The sequence below is a fragment of the Ochotona curzoniae genome, unplaced genomic scaffold, assembly GCF_017591425.1.
Source record: "Ochotona curzoniae isolate NIBS_2020 unplaced genomic scaffold, NIBS_Ocur_1.0 contig_2210, whole genome shotgun sequence".
Classification (NCBI taxonomy): domain Eukaryota; kingdom Metazoa; phylum Chordata; class Mammalia; order Lagomorpha; family Ochotonidae; genus Ochotona; species Ochotona curzoniae.
In genome coordinates this window covers 4,770,917-4,787,189 of record NW_024465369.1, presented here as the reverse complement: position 1 = coordinate 4,787,189, position 16,273 = coordinate 4,770,917, and the positions used below count along the sequence as shown (strand labels likewise).

At 40.5% G+C, this 16,273-nt stretch overlaps 1 protein-coding gene across 1 annotated transcript in view; it reads right to left on the bottom strand.

Moving 5' to 3' along the window:
- THSD7B (thrombospondin type 1 domain containing 7B) overlaps positions 1 to 16,273 on the bottom strand; it is a 717,619-nt gene that overhangs the window by 452,765 nt on the left and 248,581 nt on the right. Inside the window, exon 5 of the mRNA XM_040971516.1 lies at positions 12,558 to 12,713. Coding sequence (XP_040827450.1) covers positions 12,558 to 12,713 — 156 coding nt within the window. The remainder of the gene's footprint in view (positions 1 to 12,557; positions 12,714 to 16,273) is intronic.

Below are 16,273 nucleotides of genomic sequence, written 5' to 3'. Positions count from 1 at the left end.
TTTTTATTAATTTATTTTTAAAAAATATATTTGTAAATTTATTTGGCAGGCAGAGTTATAGGGAAAGAGAGAGAGAGAGAATCCTCCATCCATTGCTTCTCTTCCCAGATGACCATATTGGCAGGGGCCAGGGTAAACGAAAACCAGGAACCAACACTTTCCTACAGGTTGCCCACATGGGAGCTAGGCCATCTCTTGCTGCGTTTTGATGCAGTTTAACAAGGGAGCTGGATACGAAGTGCAGCATCTAGGACTCAAACTGCCATTCACATGGGATGCTGGCATGGTAGTCATGTACCAAGTACCCCAATAGCACACATTTTACTGAATTACTTTGCTTATTTCTTGGATCAAATAAAATAGAGTTGGATAAAAGCACGGATAAAATTCAATTCCCAAAATGAGAATGCCTCGTCAATCTTCCTACAGGGAAGAGGAGGGTAAGTTAACGGACATGAGAAATTAAAGTCAGGTATAAATCTCACTCACAGTTTCACCACCAAAATAATGAGATAAAGTGTTTAGAAGGCTAAAGAGGTTTAAAGAGGCACTGGTTCCTCTCAAGCAACAAAGTCAAGGAAAGCAGCACAGATGGACATTTAGATTCAGGATTCAAAAAGGAACAAAACTTATTTAGAATAGGAAAAGGGTGAATGAGTATTTGGCACAAAGTGATATTTTCAACACATAGCTTCCCTGAGAAGAGACTCAGAATATTACTTTAAGTTTCAATCATATGTAAAAAAAAATGCTAACAGTTCAAAGAGGCATTATTTAAACTCTCAGATGTTGAATTCTCACAGCATTGACAATGTGAAGGCGAAGGGAAGTAAAAACAACTCAATAGGGGCCAGTATTGTGGCTCAACAGTTCACTCGTTCACCTACAGGTGTCAGTATTCCATATGGGCACTGGTTCGAGTTCAGGATACTCCACTTCCTATCCAGCTCCTTGTTTGTAGTCTGAGGAAGCAAGATGGTCTAATGCCTTGAGATCCTGCATCCATGTGGGATATCTCGAAGAAGCTACTGGCTCCTGTCTCCCGGCTTGGATTGACTCAAAAAACCAATAAAGACCCAGCATGGTGGCCTCTTGACTAAAGTCCTCAACTTGCATGCTCCAGATCCCATATGGGCACCAGTTCATGTTTTGGCAGTCCTGCTTCCCATTCAAGTCCCTGCTTGTGGCTTAGGAAAACACTCGAGGATGGTTCAAAGCCCTGGGATGCTGCACCCATGTGGGAGACTCAGAAGAAGCTCTTGGCTCCTAGCTTTGGATCAGCTCAGTTCCAGCCTTAGCAGCCACTTGGGGAATGAATCAGCAGACAGAAGATCTTTCCCTCTGTCTCCCCTCATCTATACGTATTTGCCTTTCCAATAAAAAATGATTGCATCTTTAAATTTAAAAAAAAACTATAAAAATAATAGGGAGCGAAAAGACAGAGAAATCTTCTGTCTGGCTGTCTACATGCCTTCATGTCTACAAGAGTAACTATTCTCCCCACCTTCCTCACACTTCAAACAAAACAAAACAAAAACAGGAAAGAACTCCAATTTCTTCCTGGATAAGAGACACAGGGAATATATAAGGCTCTGAACTATACTTGATGACTGTCAAATACAATGTCCTGCAAGTCTCAAAGCCCATAGAACCTGAAAAACCTCTTTTCCTCCCATACCACTTCATCACCTAACTGCTGTATGATGCTTCCTTAGTTTTTGTGCTAAAGCAGGACATGGCACGGATCTCCATGAGTTACGCTATTGCACAACATGCTCAACACTGAATGCAGAAAATGAGCAATGCTGACTAAGGATTCATCTTGTCCTGTTATTTGGAGTCTAATGTCACCTTGGGGCTCAATCACTTTTCCTCAATAAATGAAGTGACATCCATCTTGACATAAATGTACAGGTTACATCTCCTCAGTCAAGAAATCCTTTCAGTGTTTCATCTGACCTGCCCTTGTTTTCATTCTGACAAGGATCAAATGATATACAGGCTCAACATGAAGCAAAAACCCTGGACTCTCTTCACTTTAATCACACATTGGCATTCAGGCCTGCAGTAGCCATCAGGCTCCCTCCAAGTGTTCTGTTTGGAAAATTATTCAACAGCCAATGTGTTGACGGTGGGGCTCAGTCAGCCGCTGATGTGATTTACTAAATTTCACATTCATCCGATAGCATCATGCAGTAAACATCAGCACCATGTGCATATCACCGTCCCGTGCTCTGGAAAGCCACAGCAGGAGCTTATTATTCATAGAGTTTATAAACCAACAAAGGAAAAGGCCACACACATTAAATTAGCATCGATTTGACACCAAAACTGAGACAGCCACTTAAATGACTCTAATCATTAAATCCTGAAAATTACCTATTTCTTATTAATCCCACTTTGCAGATGTGGAAATAAAAGCTTGCCAGCACCAAGTAACTTTTCCAAAGAAACATAACAAATCTCCTGGATGAGTATGGAACTTTGCAGAGGTCATTTCATCAGAAAATGTAGACACGTCAGTTCCCAGGGCTTGGCATTTGTGGTACAGCATGGTAGGCCATGGCTTGCAGTCCTCATATCCCAGAGCTGAGCACTGGCCTGAGTTCCTGCAGCTTCACTCCCCATCCAGCTCCCTGCTGCCATTCTTCATGCCTAGTTAGTTCTCTCTCATTTCTCTAATGATAACACTTTGGGTGTGCCCAAAGGTAAAGAATGGAAGAAAACAGAAATGGCTCAAGTACTTGCATACCCACAATCCGTGAGAGACCCAAATGGAATGTCAGACTCCTAGCTTTATCCCGCTCCACTCCTGGCTGTCACAGGCATTTGGAACTGAACCAGTTAATAGAAAATCAATCAATCAATCAATCAATCAATCAATCAGTCAGTCACTCTTCCTCCCCCCTCCCTCACTGCCTTTCAAATATATTTAAAAATATAGCTGACTGTGAGCTGTGCATATGCTATGTTTTATCCCTCCTTCACAAAATGAACCTGAAAGGTACCATAAAGCCTTCTCTTTACAGCAACAAACTGCATAGTGCAAATTCAGGCCCTGAATACCAGGGAACAGTTAGAAAAACCACTTCCTGGCCACAAATTTCACCTTTCATGGAAGTATTACTTGGAAGGTTTGATTTTTCTTCTCTGACCCTAAGACTGATGAGTAACATATAATTCTACTGATCATAATTAGAAAAAAGGTGAATTGCAATTGGGGAAAAAGAGGAAGATGGGCAGGGTAAAGTGGGTGGTGATTTTTTTTTTTAACTGAATCTATGGAAGAACTGACGTTGACTCAAAAGGGTACTTCCAGGTCAACACATGATAGTGACCCAGCTTCTGTGGGAATATTCATCCCAATACTGGCTCTCCACATCATCCCAAAAGACAGGCTCAAAGAAATCTCCAGCAGGTTACACAGAACTGATGGAAGCTTGTTCCATCTTAGACATTCCATTTGCCCTTCATTTCTGGCAGCTCTGGACAATAGGTCATAGCTCCAAGTCAAGAACCTTAGCAGGCTTCATCTTTAAATCCAACTCTTTGGAAGTCCAGGGCCAGTCCTGCAGAGGTGGCGCCATGCAGAATCAGTGTAAGCCTGCAGCCCCTTGTGAATACACATAGCAGCAGCACAGACATGGTAAGCTCTGCATTGGGAAACAGACACAACCCCAACAACCATCGAAAAATCAAAAACAAACAAATAAAACCTGTTTTCCTGCATACACAGTGCTATCTGCAACCATCAAAGAGGATTTTATAGACGTTCCATTGAAGTTAGAGTGTATCGAATCAGCAAGGATAGGAAACAGAGAATGTGCCAGTCATTATGTAAGATTTAGACATGTCAGTAGTTTTTGACATCAGTATGTTGTTTAACTTTGTTTCAGACTGTAAAAGGCTGTCAACAAAACTGTAGCTTCAAAATGTCTTTTCCTGTGAGTTGCCCTGGGACTAGAGGTGCTATGACTGCAGGCCACACGGTATGTCGGTATGTTGGGAAGGAAGGTCTCCCTGAGGGCCTGCCACACAGGCTGTTAGCTATTGTGACAACGCGAAGGAAACCTCCATCAGATGGCTCTGCAGAACAACTTTCACGGGCAAGGTCACCTTTCTAGAACATGGCCAAAAGGGCAAAGGTATCTTTTCAACATATGTCAACGTACCATGCGCCACAGCTATGTACACAGTTTACCTCTCAGCATTTCATTTTTCCCTCAGGCTAGTTCTCTAATTATAACGCCATGGGAGTGTTCAAAGATAATAGCTTAATAAATGACAAAACCTGCCCCAATCTAAATTCCTCTGTGAAGTGCCCCGGCTTCACTTGACAGTAATGAGCAGCGAGCACTGTTTGCCTTGTCTGCCTGTCACCACTGTGATGGAAGGGTGCGAGGCCCGGAGAGTCACTGATTTCTTGTGTATTCTGAATGGCTGACAACCACGGACCTCGAGGAGCCCCAACTGAAGGGTATCTGAGGGAGATAATGCTATGATAGCTAAATTTTACTGTTACATAATAAAAGATTTTCTACTTTGGTTTTCCTGAACTCCACCTGTCCAAATAAAATAAACATATCAAAGCAATACCATAGTGATTATGATTGGGAAAGAAACAGACTAGAGAGAATTTTTTTTAAAAAAAGAAATTATTTTCAACTTTCCACTTTTGTTTCTTGATCTTACTTTCTTGTTATTTTACATACACATACACACATACACATAAGATATGATACATAAAAATCTTAGAAAAACTATGAATGTCCTAGATTTCTGCTAGTGGATTCACCGCATTTCTTTAGAGCAGGGCATTCAAATATAAAGTTAACCACCTAGTTGATGTCCCAGAGCTGTGGCATGTTTTATGCAGTAGGCTACATATTCCAGCTCTGTGGACTTCTAACCTATGCTGAGAACACACCAGTGATTCTGGCAAAACGCACAGCAGGATCACGAGACAGAATCCAGGGATGATAAGGTTGTAGATCTCATGCTTATAAGTTGATAGAAATAATCAGATGGTGATTCACCACAATCATACTGCACTTGGATTTCTTGCAGGCACAGAATCATTTCCCTGGAGAGAAATTCCCTTCTGTTTCCTTCCCCAGAGGGATGTAAGGTAGGTCAGACCTGAATAACAATCATCAAAGCACAGTTTCTCCTGTCTCTGATTGCTTAGTGGTAAAAGCAAGCTTAGCCCTACAGGGCCTCTCTAAGACAGGCTAATCCTCATCAAGCACAACGTGCCCCTACAATCTACAGGACACAGACTTTCAAAGGCTTTGCTTCGTGGTGTGGGGTCAAAACTGTGTACCTGGTTACATGGTTCCTAGAGCCACCCTCCCTCCCACAAAAGAGTCTTTCCCTATTGTCCCAGTGACACTACACTAGTGCTATCATGTAACACTCTGCTTCCTATCTCTTTCAGCAGGTCAAGGATGTTCTCTTAAATAGACGGATAAGTTATTTTCTAAGGATTGGCTTTTTACCTTGGTTAGAGTTACAGTAGAAAGCAATGAAGTAAGCCTGGTGTTTGGAGAAAAACTGAACTGAGGAAATGGAAACCCAGGGCTTTAGTTTTTGCTTGGCCATTATTAAACAACCAAGGGGGTTTAGACAAATTGCTTCATTTGTTGTACATTTTACTTCTGGTATTTGATGAAGTGTTGCATCCTTGCTGAGCCTAAATGCTGATACCAAAGTAAAGAGTGCATTGGTGTCCCTGAGGCCACTATGGCAAAAACAATGAAACACCCAACAACAAACTAAACTAGGGTGGTTTACAAGAGTAGAAGTGTATTTTATAACAGCTCTGCTGATTAAAATCTAGAAATCAATTTGCACATATGGCTTGGCTCCCTCTGAAGGTTCTAGGGAATGTAGAGTTCCATGCCGTTTCTAGATCCTGGCAGTTACTGGCAATATCCAGAATTTCCTGGCTTACAGAGCCCTCATTCTCAACGTCTGTCCTTACCTTCATATGCTGTCTGCTTTCAAGGCTCTGTCCTACTCTACTTCCATGACACACTCCTCTGTGGACCTATCTTCTCCCTTCTTATCACTGCAATATAGTTCACTGTAATGTAAGATGGCTTCATCTTAACTTGACTAGATCTGCAATGAACCTGTTGCCAAGTAGCGTCTCATTAATATGTAAACATATCTTTCTGGAGGACACAATTCAGCCTGCAATGGGCAGTGTCCAGTGAACAACGGATCACAGTTTGTTTTCAAGTGTTAAACTATAGCTTAGGGGAATGGGCACCAATAAAGACAAAGTTCTGGATACCAGCATCTAGATGGGATGTGGCAAACGGATAAGTTAGAAGGCTGAGGGTTCCTTGGCTGACATTCAGGAACCCATTCTTAGGTACTTGGAAAAGAGAGATGGAAATAAAAATTGTAAGAACAGCTTCTCACAAGTACTGTTCATCCTCACGAGAGGAAAATTGCAGCAAAGAAAAGGAGCATTCTCTGAATTTCTTTAGAGAAAGTAGGAATCTAAAAGTAACAATGAACATGCAATATGCATTGAACAACCATCTAATTTCCAGTATTGCTTCTGTCTTCCTGTGGTGTCCTTGGAGAAATCACTCATCCTCCCACCATTCCGTATTCTCAGCAGTCAGCCTTGAATATACCACTCTGAATGTCAAAGGTGGTGCCATGCCAGCATCACCCACCTGCCATTTAGTCCTTATATCTCTCAATCAGACTAATTCATTGAGGTATAAGCAAGTAGAAGGCAGTTAAAAATATTCAGTGCAGACTTTTCTTGGAACTCTTGGGAAAGACATTTCTTTCTGGTCGTCTTATTCTCTAAAATGAAAATATATACTGATCTTTACAGAGGGCCTGCCTTGAAAGGACTCCAATATAGAGAAATATAGAACTAAGAGAATGGCTCGATGCAATGATTCAATTGGCTAGGCCTGCACCTTCAAATGCCGAGATCCCATATGGGCACTACTTTGAGTCTTGGTTTCTTCACTTCTTCTCCAGCCCCCTGCTTGTGGCCTGGGAAAGCAGTAAAGGATGGTCCACAAGACTTGCAATGCTGCAACCACATAGGAGATGCACAAGAGCCTTCTGGCTTCAGATCAGCTCCAGCTACTGCAGCAATTTAGGAAGTAAACCAGGAGATGGAAGATTATTCTCTTTGCAGATCTGACTTTCTAACAAAAACCTTTTAAATAAAACAAGAACTAAGAGAAGTAGACAATCACAAAACAAAGCATGAAAGCTGGATCCATACTGTTGTGCTTGTTGATGCAGTACCATTTTCACTTCTTATTTCAGGTGTGTTGGCTAGGAAAGTGTGATTAGATTTATGCCACCTAGAGCCAAACCTGCCCCAATTAATATAATGGCCAATTCACCCTGTATGGATTCTATAGGTCTGAGAGCAAAGGAAGGTCACACTCAATGCAGCCAAGCTAAACACATACACAGATGGATAATCATGGACACAGTGGCTAGGGCAGCCTTGGTACAATCAGATGTGATTTTTCAGCAAGGAACCTTAAAAAATGTGGTGCATACAGATCAGAAGACAATTGACTTTCAGATGATGTTGGTCAGCCTGCAGAGTTTTACGTGCAAATCACAAGGTCTGGTTATAAATTCAAGTTCCACAAGTCTGTAAACAGTGTCAATTAATATTAATTGAAACTTATCTGTGCCCATTAACAGAGGAAGACTACAGGACATTCTGGCTACATGTTAAATAAAGGAGTAGTATGACTTCCCAAAGATTCTACTGAGATCTAGATTTTTTTAATATTGACAGAAAGGTCGAGGTTTGTTTCTATCTGCTTTTCCTACCAAAAACTCATCATTCACACCCCTCCCCACACACACACCTGACCATGAACTTGCATTCTTCTTTCACAACGAAAAGCCATTACAGCATGAAAAGCAAATTTTGCTCCATTCTTGGATTTCATTTCTCTAAGCAAAGAAAGTGATTTTTCTTAGTACTCTCACTTAAGAGAGCAGAATATCAATAGAAGCTAAGAGGTCAATGAAAAAGAAGGCAAGACATTGCCAAAAATAAGCTTCTGAATGTAATGATGTGTATTTTAACTGCAAGTTAAAGAAAATGAGACTATAAAAGACCAAAAAATTATACAGGCACATACACTTTCAATATCAAAATGCAGATAATGTTTATAGAACTCTAAAACATGGCAGGCAGCAAGTCTTAAAACATAAAATATAAAACTGACTAAACAGAAAACTAAATAGTTGGTTTATGATGATTGCACAAATTAGGTCTACTTCGTTCAGTGTAACCATTATATGCAAAAAATATTCTGTTTGACAGTTGATTAGAATAGGAATGTGTAACCTTAGACAGGAGGAGGCTTGTATCCCAACCCTGAAGACTCCTAGATCCTCACCAAACACTATCAGTACGAGCTCCGAGGACTACATCCCAACTGCCAAGGAGACCATGGGGAATTGGAGTGCCTTTGGAGGCCGAGAACTCTGAGGTCACCCACCTCCATTTGGATCTCCCACATGGGATGGAAGAAGTCCATACCCTGCCTTGCAGGATACAAGGTCATCGGAACAACAGCCAGGAGCATTGAGCAGTCCACAGAAACAAAACAGCAAACTTCCTTCGGGACTAGGGAGAGGAGCTTTCTCTGGTTCTTGCCTGGTGCCGACTTTGGGTCCCTACCCTCTCTCTTAATGACCACCAGGGTCGCTCCAGAAGCCCCCCAAAACAAACTAATGAACAAACAAACAATCCCCCCCTAGAATAGATAGAGAACAACAAGGAAAGCTTAGAAACAGGAAACAGGCAGTGAGGATGCACTTATAACTCACTGGGTGGGACACAAGGATTAGTTACTCCTCACTAGGGTTTTGAAGATTTCTCTGCACACCACTCCTAAAACTGTTCACCTAAACTGTTGACATATGTCTTATTACAGTTATAAAGTTAGATTACCTGAAAAACAGCCAGGTTCTGCGAAATTGTGCTTCAACACTATGAACTGCCAAATACTAAAATTAAAATAGACATGAGACAGCTGAATAGTAATCTATAGCCATTTTAAGGTGTATAGAACCCAGTTGTATATAAACTAACAATTGTAATATCAATGTAGAAGTCGTAGGATGTGGTTCAGAACTTGCACTCTTTTCTCTCTCTCTCTCTCTCTCTCTCTCTTTTAACATGCTGGTTACACAATACCATGTCAACTAATTCCATTACGTTATAAATTGTTACTGATGTAATGCCGGGGTTTTTAATTGATTGGGATGATACTCTGTCAGCTCTACCTTCAGACCAGAGATGGTATCCCCAAGAAACTGTTGAACTTATCTGGACAATAAGATGCTGGACTCTATGCTTTGTAGATGCTTGCAAGGAAAGAATCTCAACTGAATCTGAACTGTAGTAATGCAACAAGAATCCACCATGGGGGGGGGCAGGTTTTGGGGAGGGAAGGGGGAAAGGGGGGAATTCCAGAGCCTATAAAACTGTGTCACATAATGCAATGTAATCAATAAAAAATAAATTAAAATAAAAGAAATGTGTAGCCTTGAGTGGTGAGAGTGCCAGAAGAAAACCGGGTGCTACGCAGAGCTAAAGAAGAAAAATCACTGTGTTAGGTAAACAGAGCTCACAGGTGTCCTGTGGAAAGAAGATGCAGCCATGCAGATGAGGAAAAATTGTTGAAAACACTCGAGATTGCAACCCACAGCCCAAGAGGAAGAATGAAGACATTGAGAATCATCCAGAAAAGGAACTCAGAAAAATCATGATAAAGTTCTTCAGAGACAGTGGGAAACAAATGCTAAAATTTAATGAATATAACACAAAAGAGATACAGCTACAAAACAGAATCATATTGAAATACTTAAACTGAAAAATATAATAGAGCAATAACGAACAAGCAAACAGAAAGCCACACCAATAGAATGAATAAAGGACAAGAAAGAATTTCAGAATTAGATGACACCTCATTTGAGACCATACAAATAATCAGAAATATGAAAGAGAAACTGAATAAAGAAAAAAATCTGAAAACTGAATGACACCTTTAAAAGATCAAATGTAAGGGTGAAAACATGCAAAGAGAAGCAGGATTGTAGGATGTATTCAACGAAATTATGAAAGAGAAATTCGCCATCATTGGAAAAGTAATAGGAAGCCAAATACAGGTAGGGCACAGAACCTCAGATTTGATGAGAGATGATTCTCACCTAGACACATCATAATCAAGCTCCCTTCAAGCTCTTATCAAGAACACGCACACACACAAAGATACTGCAACAAGCTCACTAGAAGTATAGAACAACATATAGGGAAACATCAATCAGACCCACCGCTGACTTCTCAGATGAGAGCCTCAGGCCAGATGAAAAGAAAGATGCATATTCCAGATCCTAAAGTAATAATTTAAAAAAACAACCTCTGTTGACCTAGAATAACAGATCCAGCCAAGTTCTAATTTATATTTGAAAATAAAATAAAAATACTTCCAAAGCAAACAGAAGTTGAAAGACTTCACTACTGCCAGAGCAGCCCTATAAATACTATCCAAAAAAACATGCTGAGGACAGAAAACAATTAAGCTAGCTGTACCCAAAAATGTCAAAGGTGTGTATCTATCCAATAATCCCCCCCACACACACACACAAAGCAATGAGAAACCCAATGCAAAAATGACCAGACCAAATTGCTACCCTGAACACAAACACTGAAACTCATCCAAAGACATAGATTAGCATAGTCTAATATTGGTACAAGGAGAGCAAGATCAGTGGGATAGAATATTAACCCCAGAAAAGAGCCCACACATGTACAGCCAACTAATCTCAAATAAGAGCATGACAAATGACCAAGGGAAAAAGGTTAGTCTCTTCAACAAATGTTGCTAAGACAATAGAATGGTCACATGCAGAAGTAAGAAACAAGACCCTCATGTTTCACCATATACAAATATCAAATTCAAATGGATAAAAGACCTAAATCTATATTCAGAAACCTTCAAAAGTATTAGAGCAAAACACAGCAAGCACTCTAAAAGATATAAGCATTTTAAAGACACAGAAAAGTCACAGAAAGCATAGCCAGTCAGGGCCAAAATAAACAAATAGGATCACATCAAACTAAGAAGCTACTGTATGGCAAATGATGTAAAAGAGCTCCAGAAATGCAACAGCAGCAAAACAAACCAGTTCAGAAATGGATGAAGGAAATGAGCAGACATCTTTCAAAAGAAAATCAAATGGTTAATAGGTATATGAAAAAAAAATAAAAATAAGTATATGAAAAAATGCTGAGGATTGCTTCCAATAAGGGAAATACAATTAAAAATCACACTGAGGTTCCACCTAACCCCAGTAAGAATCACCTACATAAAAACTTTACTAATAACACCTGTTGTTAAGGATGTTGGGGGTAGGAAAGATAACCCACTCCACTACTGGTGAAAGTATAGAATTGAGCAGCCACTATGGACCAAGTCAGTATGTGGCATACGAGACTATTGACCTTTCATCTACCGTATGTCCCAGTAATGCCAGTCCTGGGAGCATATTCAAAAAAAGTGACACACGTAAGAAAGCAATCTGTATCTCTAAATGCCTAGTAGCACGATACATGATAGCAAAGACAAGAGAACATCCTAGATGTCCACTGAAATAGAAATGGATAAATTGAGTAAATTATGGTATATCTACTCCACAGACTACTACTCAGAGAATTAAGAAGAATAAAATTCTATCATTTGTAAAAAAAAAAAATGTTCCCAACTACAGACCATTATGTTCAGTGGAATAAGTCAACACTGAAAGGGCAAATATTTTATGTTGTCTCTGATATAACTTTCTTGCAAAATACAAAACAAATGCATATATATATATGTACATATGTATATATATATGTATAATGTTAAGGGTTTTTTTTACATTTAACATTTTTTACATTTTACACCTGTAATTTCATAAATGGACAGTGTAATCGACCAGTATGGGGAAACAAAGAACTGCAATGCTTCCCTATTCCCAAATAAAAAAGGCCTCTAACAAAACTATTAAACATACCTGGACAACAAGACACTAGACTCTCGACCATTGATTATACCCACAACGTCCAGACACACATAAAGAACAGAATGCTGGAGTTTTGACCAGAGCTAAAGGAGTTTATTATGGTACATTACCGGAGACAATGAGGATGGGAGAAGTAGGAGGGTGGAAGGGAAGGAAAAGGGAAGAATTCCCATACCTTCAGAACTGCAAAATGCAAAATAAGTGAAAAAAAAAAAGATACCTTGTCATCCACATCTAGTAACAGTCACTTCATCAGCTGTGATCCTAACCGCAAAGTCAAAGAAGGTCAAATTCCTCACTCCGCAGAAATATTGTCAGTTGCATCCTTTAACAACTGAATACTGTCAGCTTTGCGCTGGTTATCTACGTTTAATATGCAAATGTTGTCTATGGAAGACTTAATCAGCTACTTAGCTGGCATAATAAATGTGTGTACATTGGAGGAACATGAAGTGTAGAAACAAGGCACTCACCTTTTCTCCCCTGAGGATTACGGCAATTCTCATGGATGCACTGGCCCCAGGCTGACCAGGAAGATACTATGCAGTCCGTAGAACACGGGACATTGCAGAGCTGAGAGGACGGCGGGGCAGGTCCCAAGCAGAATGTTTTTTCCACTGGTCTAGAGACTAAAGGACAAAAACACAATAGTCCATGACATTCTCTGCACACGCCTTGCATGCTGCTATCTTTATATGTCCACTTTGCTCACATTGGCTTTTTAGCTAAAATGATTAAATGCAAACAAATTGTGTACAGTAATACTTGTTGCTATGTTTGACATTATTAGAATTTTGGGTGAGAAAAGGGGAAGAAGACATACAGCGTATGCACGTAAGAGTTTTGCTTTACAGAGTATTGCCTGGGAATCCACAGAGGACCAGAAATATCACAGATACAAATGATCTACAGAGTTATGATCTTAACAAAATTGAACAGCTTTGTGAAGTTCCAAGATGAGTCTATCATGACTATAAAAATGACTGAGTAGCTGGGAGAAAAAAAAAAGCAAAATGGAACTTACGGTGGAGTGTTTAGCATAACCAATCTAGTGCTGGGATTCCCCTGAGGGGAGGAGTTGGTGAAGACACAACAAGAAAAATGGTTCTTGAAATAAGAAGCGACATCAGGACCTGCTATTGCAGACCTGGCCCTCAGAAGCCGGTTTCATTAGTGAAGCTGCCTGAAGGGGCAAGGCTCCTACTGGTGAAGAATATAAGTGCAACTTTTCCAAAGCCTCCGGCGCTGCAGCTGCCCCCAGAACAGGCCAGAACCAGGTCATTTTAGGAGGCAGCAACTGTCAATGGCACTCTCCAACTGTCCTCTGTCTGCAGGTCTACTATGGGTACTGAGAGAATATACAGAGAACATTGGCATCCCTATGGAATTGACAAAGTAATAGGACCTTAGTCCTATCTAAGAACAATACCCTAAAAAAACAGCCAGGGGAATAATTAATTACTCTTACACTGAATAACCTGATGCTATGAGGGTTATTGAGCAAGACTTTGGAGCAAACCATCAAAGTTCAAAATGTTTTAATTTAGGCACAAGCTTATGTTGCCATCTAATTGTTTCCTAGATGTCCATTTCCAGCCAGGAAAGCAAATGACAGAAAGCTGTGTGAAAGCGTTAGGTGGTCAGCCACATCTGGACTTTGCTTCCCCAACCTTTTCCTGTGTCTGAGAGTTAAATCTGTTAAGGGTGAAATAAATCATAGTCTTGATCAGCAGAATCTAATCCACAAGTCAAAACAATGGCAAGAGACAACAAATCCACCTGGAAAAACCTGCATCCCATGGGGGAAATAGTATCCCTAATGAACAATGAGGTAGCTTGAGCTGCTGATGAAAGAAAAAAAAAAAAAAGAGGTTCCAAAAATAGTAACAAAATATTTTGTTTGCAATTAATTTCTTTCAGTTTGCCAAATGGGTTTTAAAAATATAAGGCAAAGCCACTTTGCCACTGTAACTATAAAAGATTATCAATCAAGTGGGAGACACAGTGAAAGGCAAGTAGGCTAGATAGTTGAGCAAAGTAAAAGGAAGTCACTTGGGGAATCTGTGGAGAGGCAGTGATCAGAGCAAGATTATGTGGAAAACGCCAATGATATAAGGATTTAAGAGTAACTATAATCAGGGGTATTCCTGTGAGTATGATGGACCACAGATTAAAGAGAAACACTAGATGAGGGAGGTATCGGTGATTTCTCACCACAGGAGTGCAGATGGTAAGACACGTAACACAGCCATTCATGTGTCCATTCTAAAGCACAAAGCATGCCCAGGAATCGGAAATTCCTGGGTAGTATTTAATTTTCCAGAGCTCTCACTCTCAGGGTAAAGGAGCATGCTTGCAACGATGACAGAGATCTGTCAGTGCACTGCATAAGTAGCAAACTGCAAAGCTGAATGGCCAAGGTGGAAGTGAGTTTGGGTCTTGCACAGGCACCAACACTATGTACTCAGAAGCTCAAACTTTGGTGCCAAAAATAAAATCCTGGTATAACAGAAAAGGAAGCAGGGCTCTGTTCCAGTTTCCCCCTTGACAGGCATCAATGTTTTTGTCAGGATGTGTAGTTTGCAAGGAGTAAAACAGGCTGGGCCACATTCTGAGGCCTCTTGTGCTTCACTGAAGTGGGCCATAATGAGGTTAAGAATTCACTTATTCTGAGGGGCTTTCTAGGCTTGGGAAACTGATTCACAATGAATCTCATGCTTTTGCAGTCTTTGACGTTTAAGTAATACGTATGCTTTGACTTTCTGTGCATGAATGTGCTCTGTCTTACCGGAGATAGTCAAGTTGGCCACTAGTGCACAATGACCATGTTGACAGCATGCTTTATCACTGAGTTAAGCATTGACACCCTAACAGCAATTAAATCACACATGGTCCCTGCCTCACAAGACCCAAACTCCCGTGAGAGTTGATACTGATCATGCATAAACCCCAACGAGACTAGAAAACTGAACTCCCTCCCTCTCTCACCCTTGTTAGATCTTTCCTCCTAACAAACTTGACATGTCCAATAACTGATCATGAAAACTTGCCCAGACTTCACAACTATAAGATGCAGAAGCTAGCTGCAATTGGGGTTGGGCCTTACAGTACTGCTGTTGCTACACTCCTAACAGATCGCACTCAATCTTATTTGAAGTCCCTACGATACCTGTGCAAGCAAGGTTTCAACCTTACTTTTTCAACCTTATGGAACATCTATCAAAGTCAAAAACACTGAGTCTACCCAGGTGTTACATTTAGCAGGATTATTTTTCAAGAGTTGTTGAGGTTTGGGTGGGTGGTAGGGACTTAAAGTTACAGCCTGTGAAATCTGCTTTGACAGCTACTTTTTAGATAACAGCTGAGCATTAGAGATAATGATACTCCTAAGGAGAATGGGGCATCGTATATTGGAAAGGAACAGGTGGGGCTTCCCTATGGACTGTTAAGGGACAATATTACAGGATCGTGGCAGAATTGAGACGATTATTCAGAGCAGCCACATTTGTTCAGTACATGCCTCTTTGATGGAGGATAGATCTTAATCCTTACCAATAAATCCTTTTACTCCCTTGAGACATCTTCAAAATGGTTCATTTAGACACTGAATCGATATACTTGAGTCACACTGTATCTCTCACAAACCCCATACAACCCCTCCTCCCCAAAAGGCTACATCTGCTCTAGAAATACATCATAAATAAGTCACAAAGCACTTACAGCTTCAGATCACTTACAAAACAATCTTCCCTAGGTAAGTGAGTACACAGTATTTCAATACCTATTGGCTTTTAGAGCTACCAGGGAGCTATATAACTAATGCACTCAAATTGATGAATTTCACTGGAAAACTAAAATCTGAATCATGAGGTGATCTAACCAAGTTCACTCCGTAACTTCAGAGAAGGAGAAAATCTGAGCCTTCTCCAGGTGGTTAACTCATCTTCACCTGTCCTTGGACATCCTGCCGTACAAGGGAAGTATCCAAAAGTCAAGTGAGGTCATCTGCATCAAGGATATTTTGCTCATGGATCGCAATGATCACAACTGGAGGTAACCAGGGACACGAGAATTCACAGGTACTCAGGAGTCCTGGAAGTTTGGAGCAACTCTTGAAAAACCCACCGTATCCCGCTCCTTCAGCACTAAGCAAAACCCCAATACTTACCTGCATTAAGAGAGAGTGAGA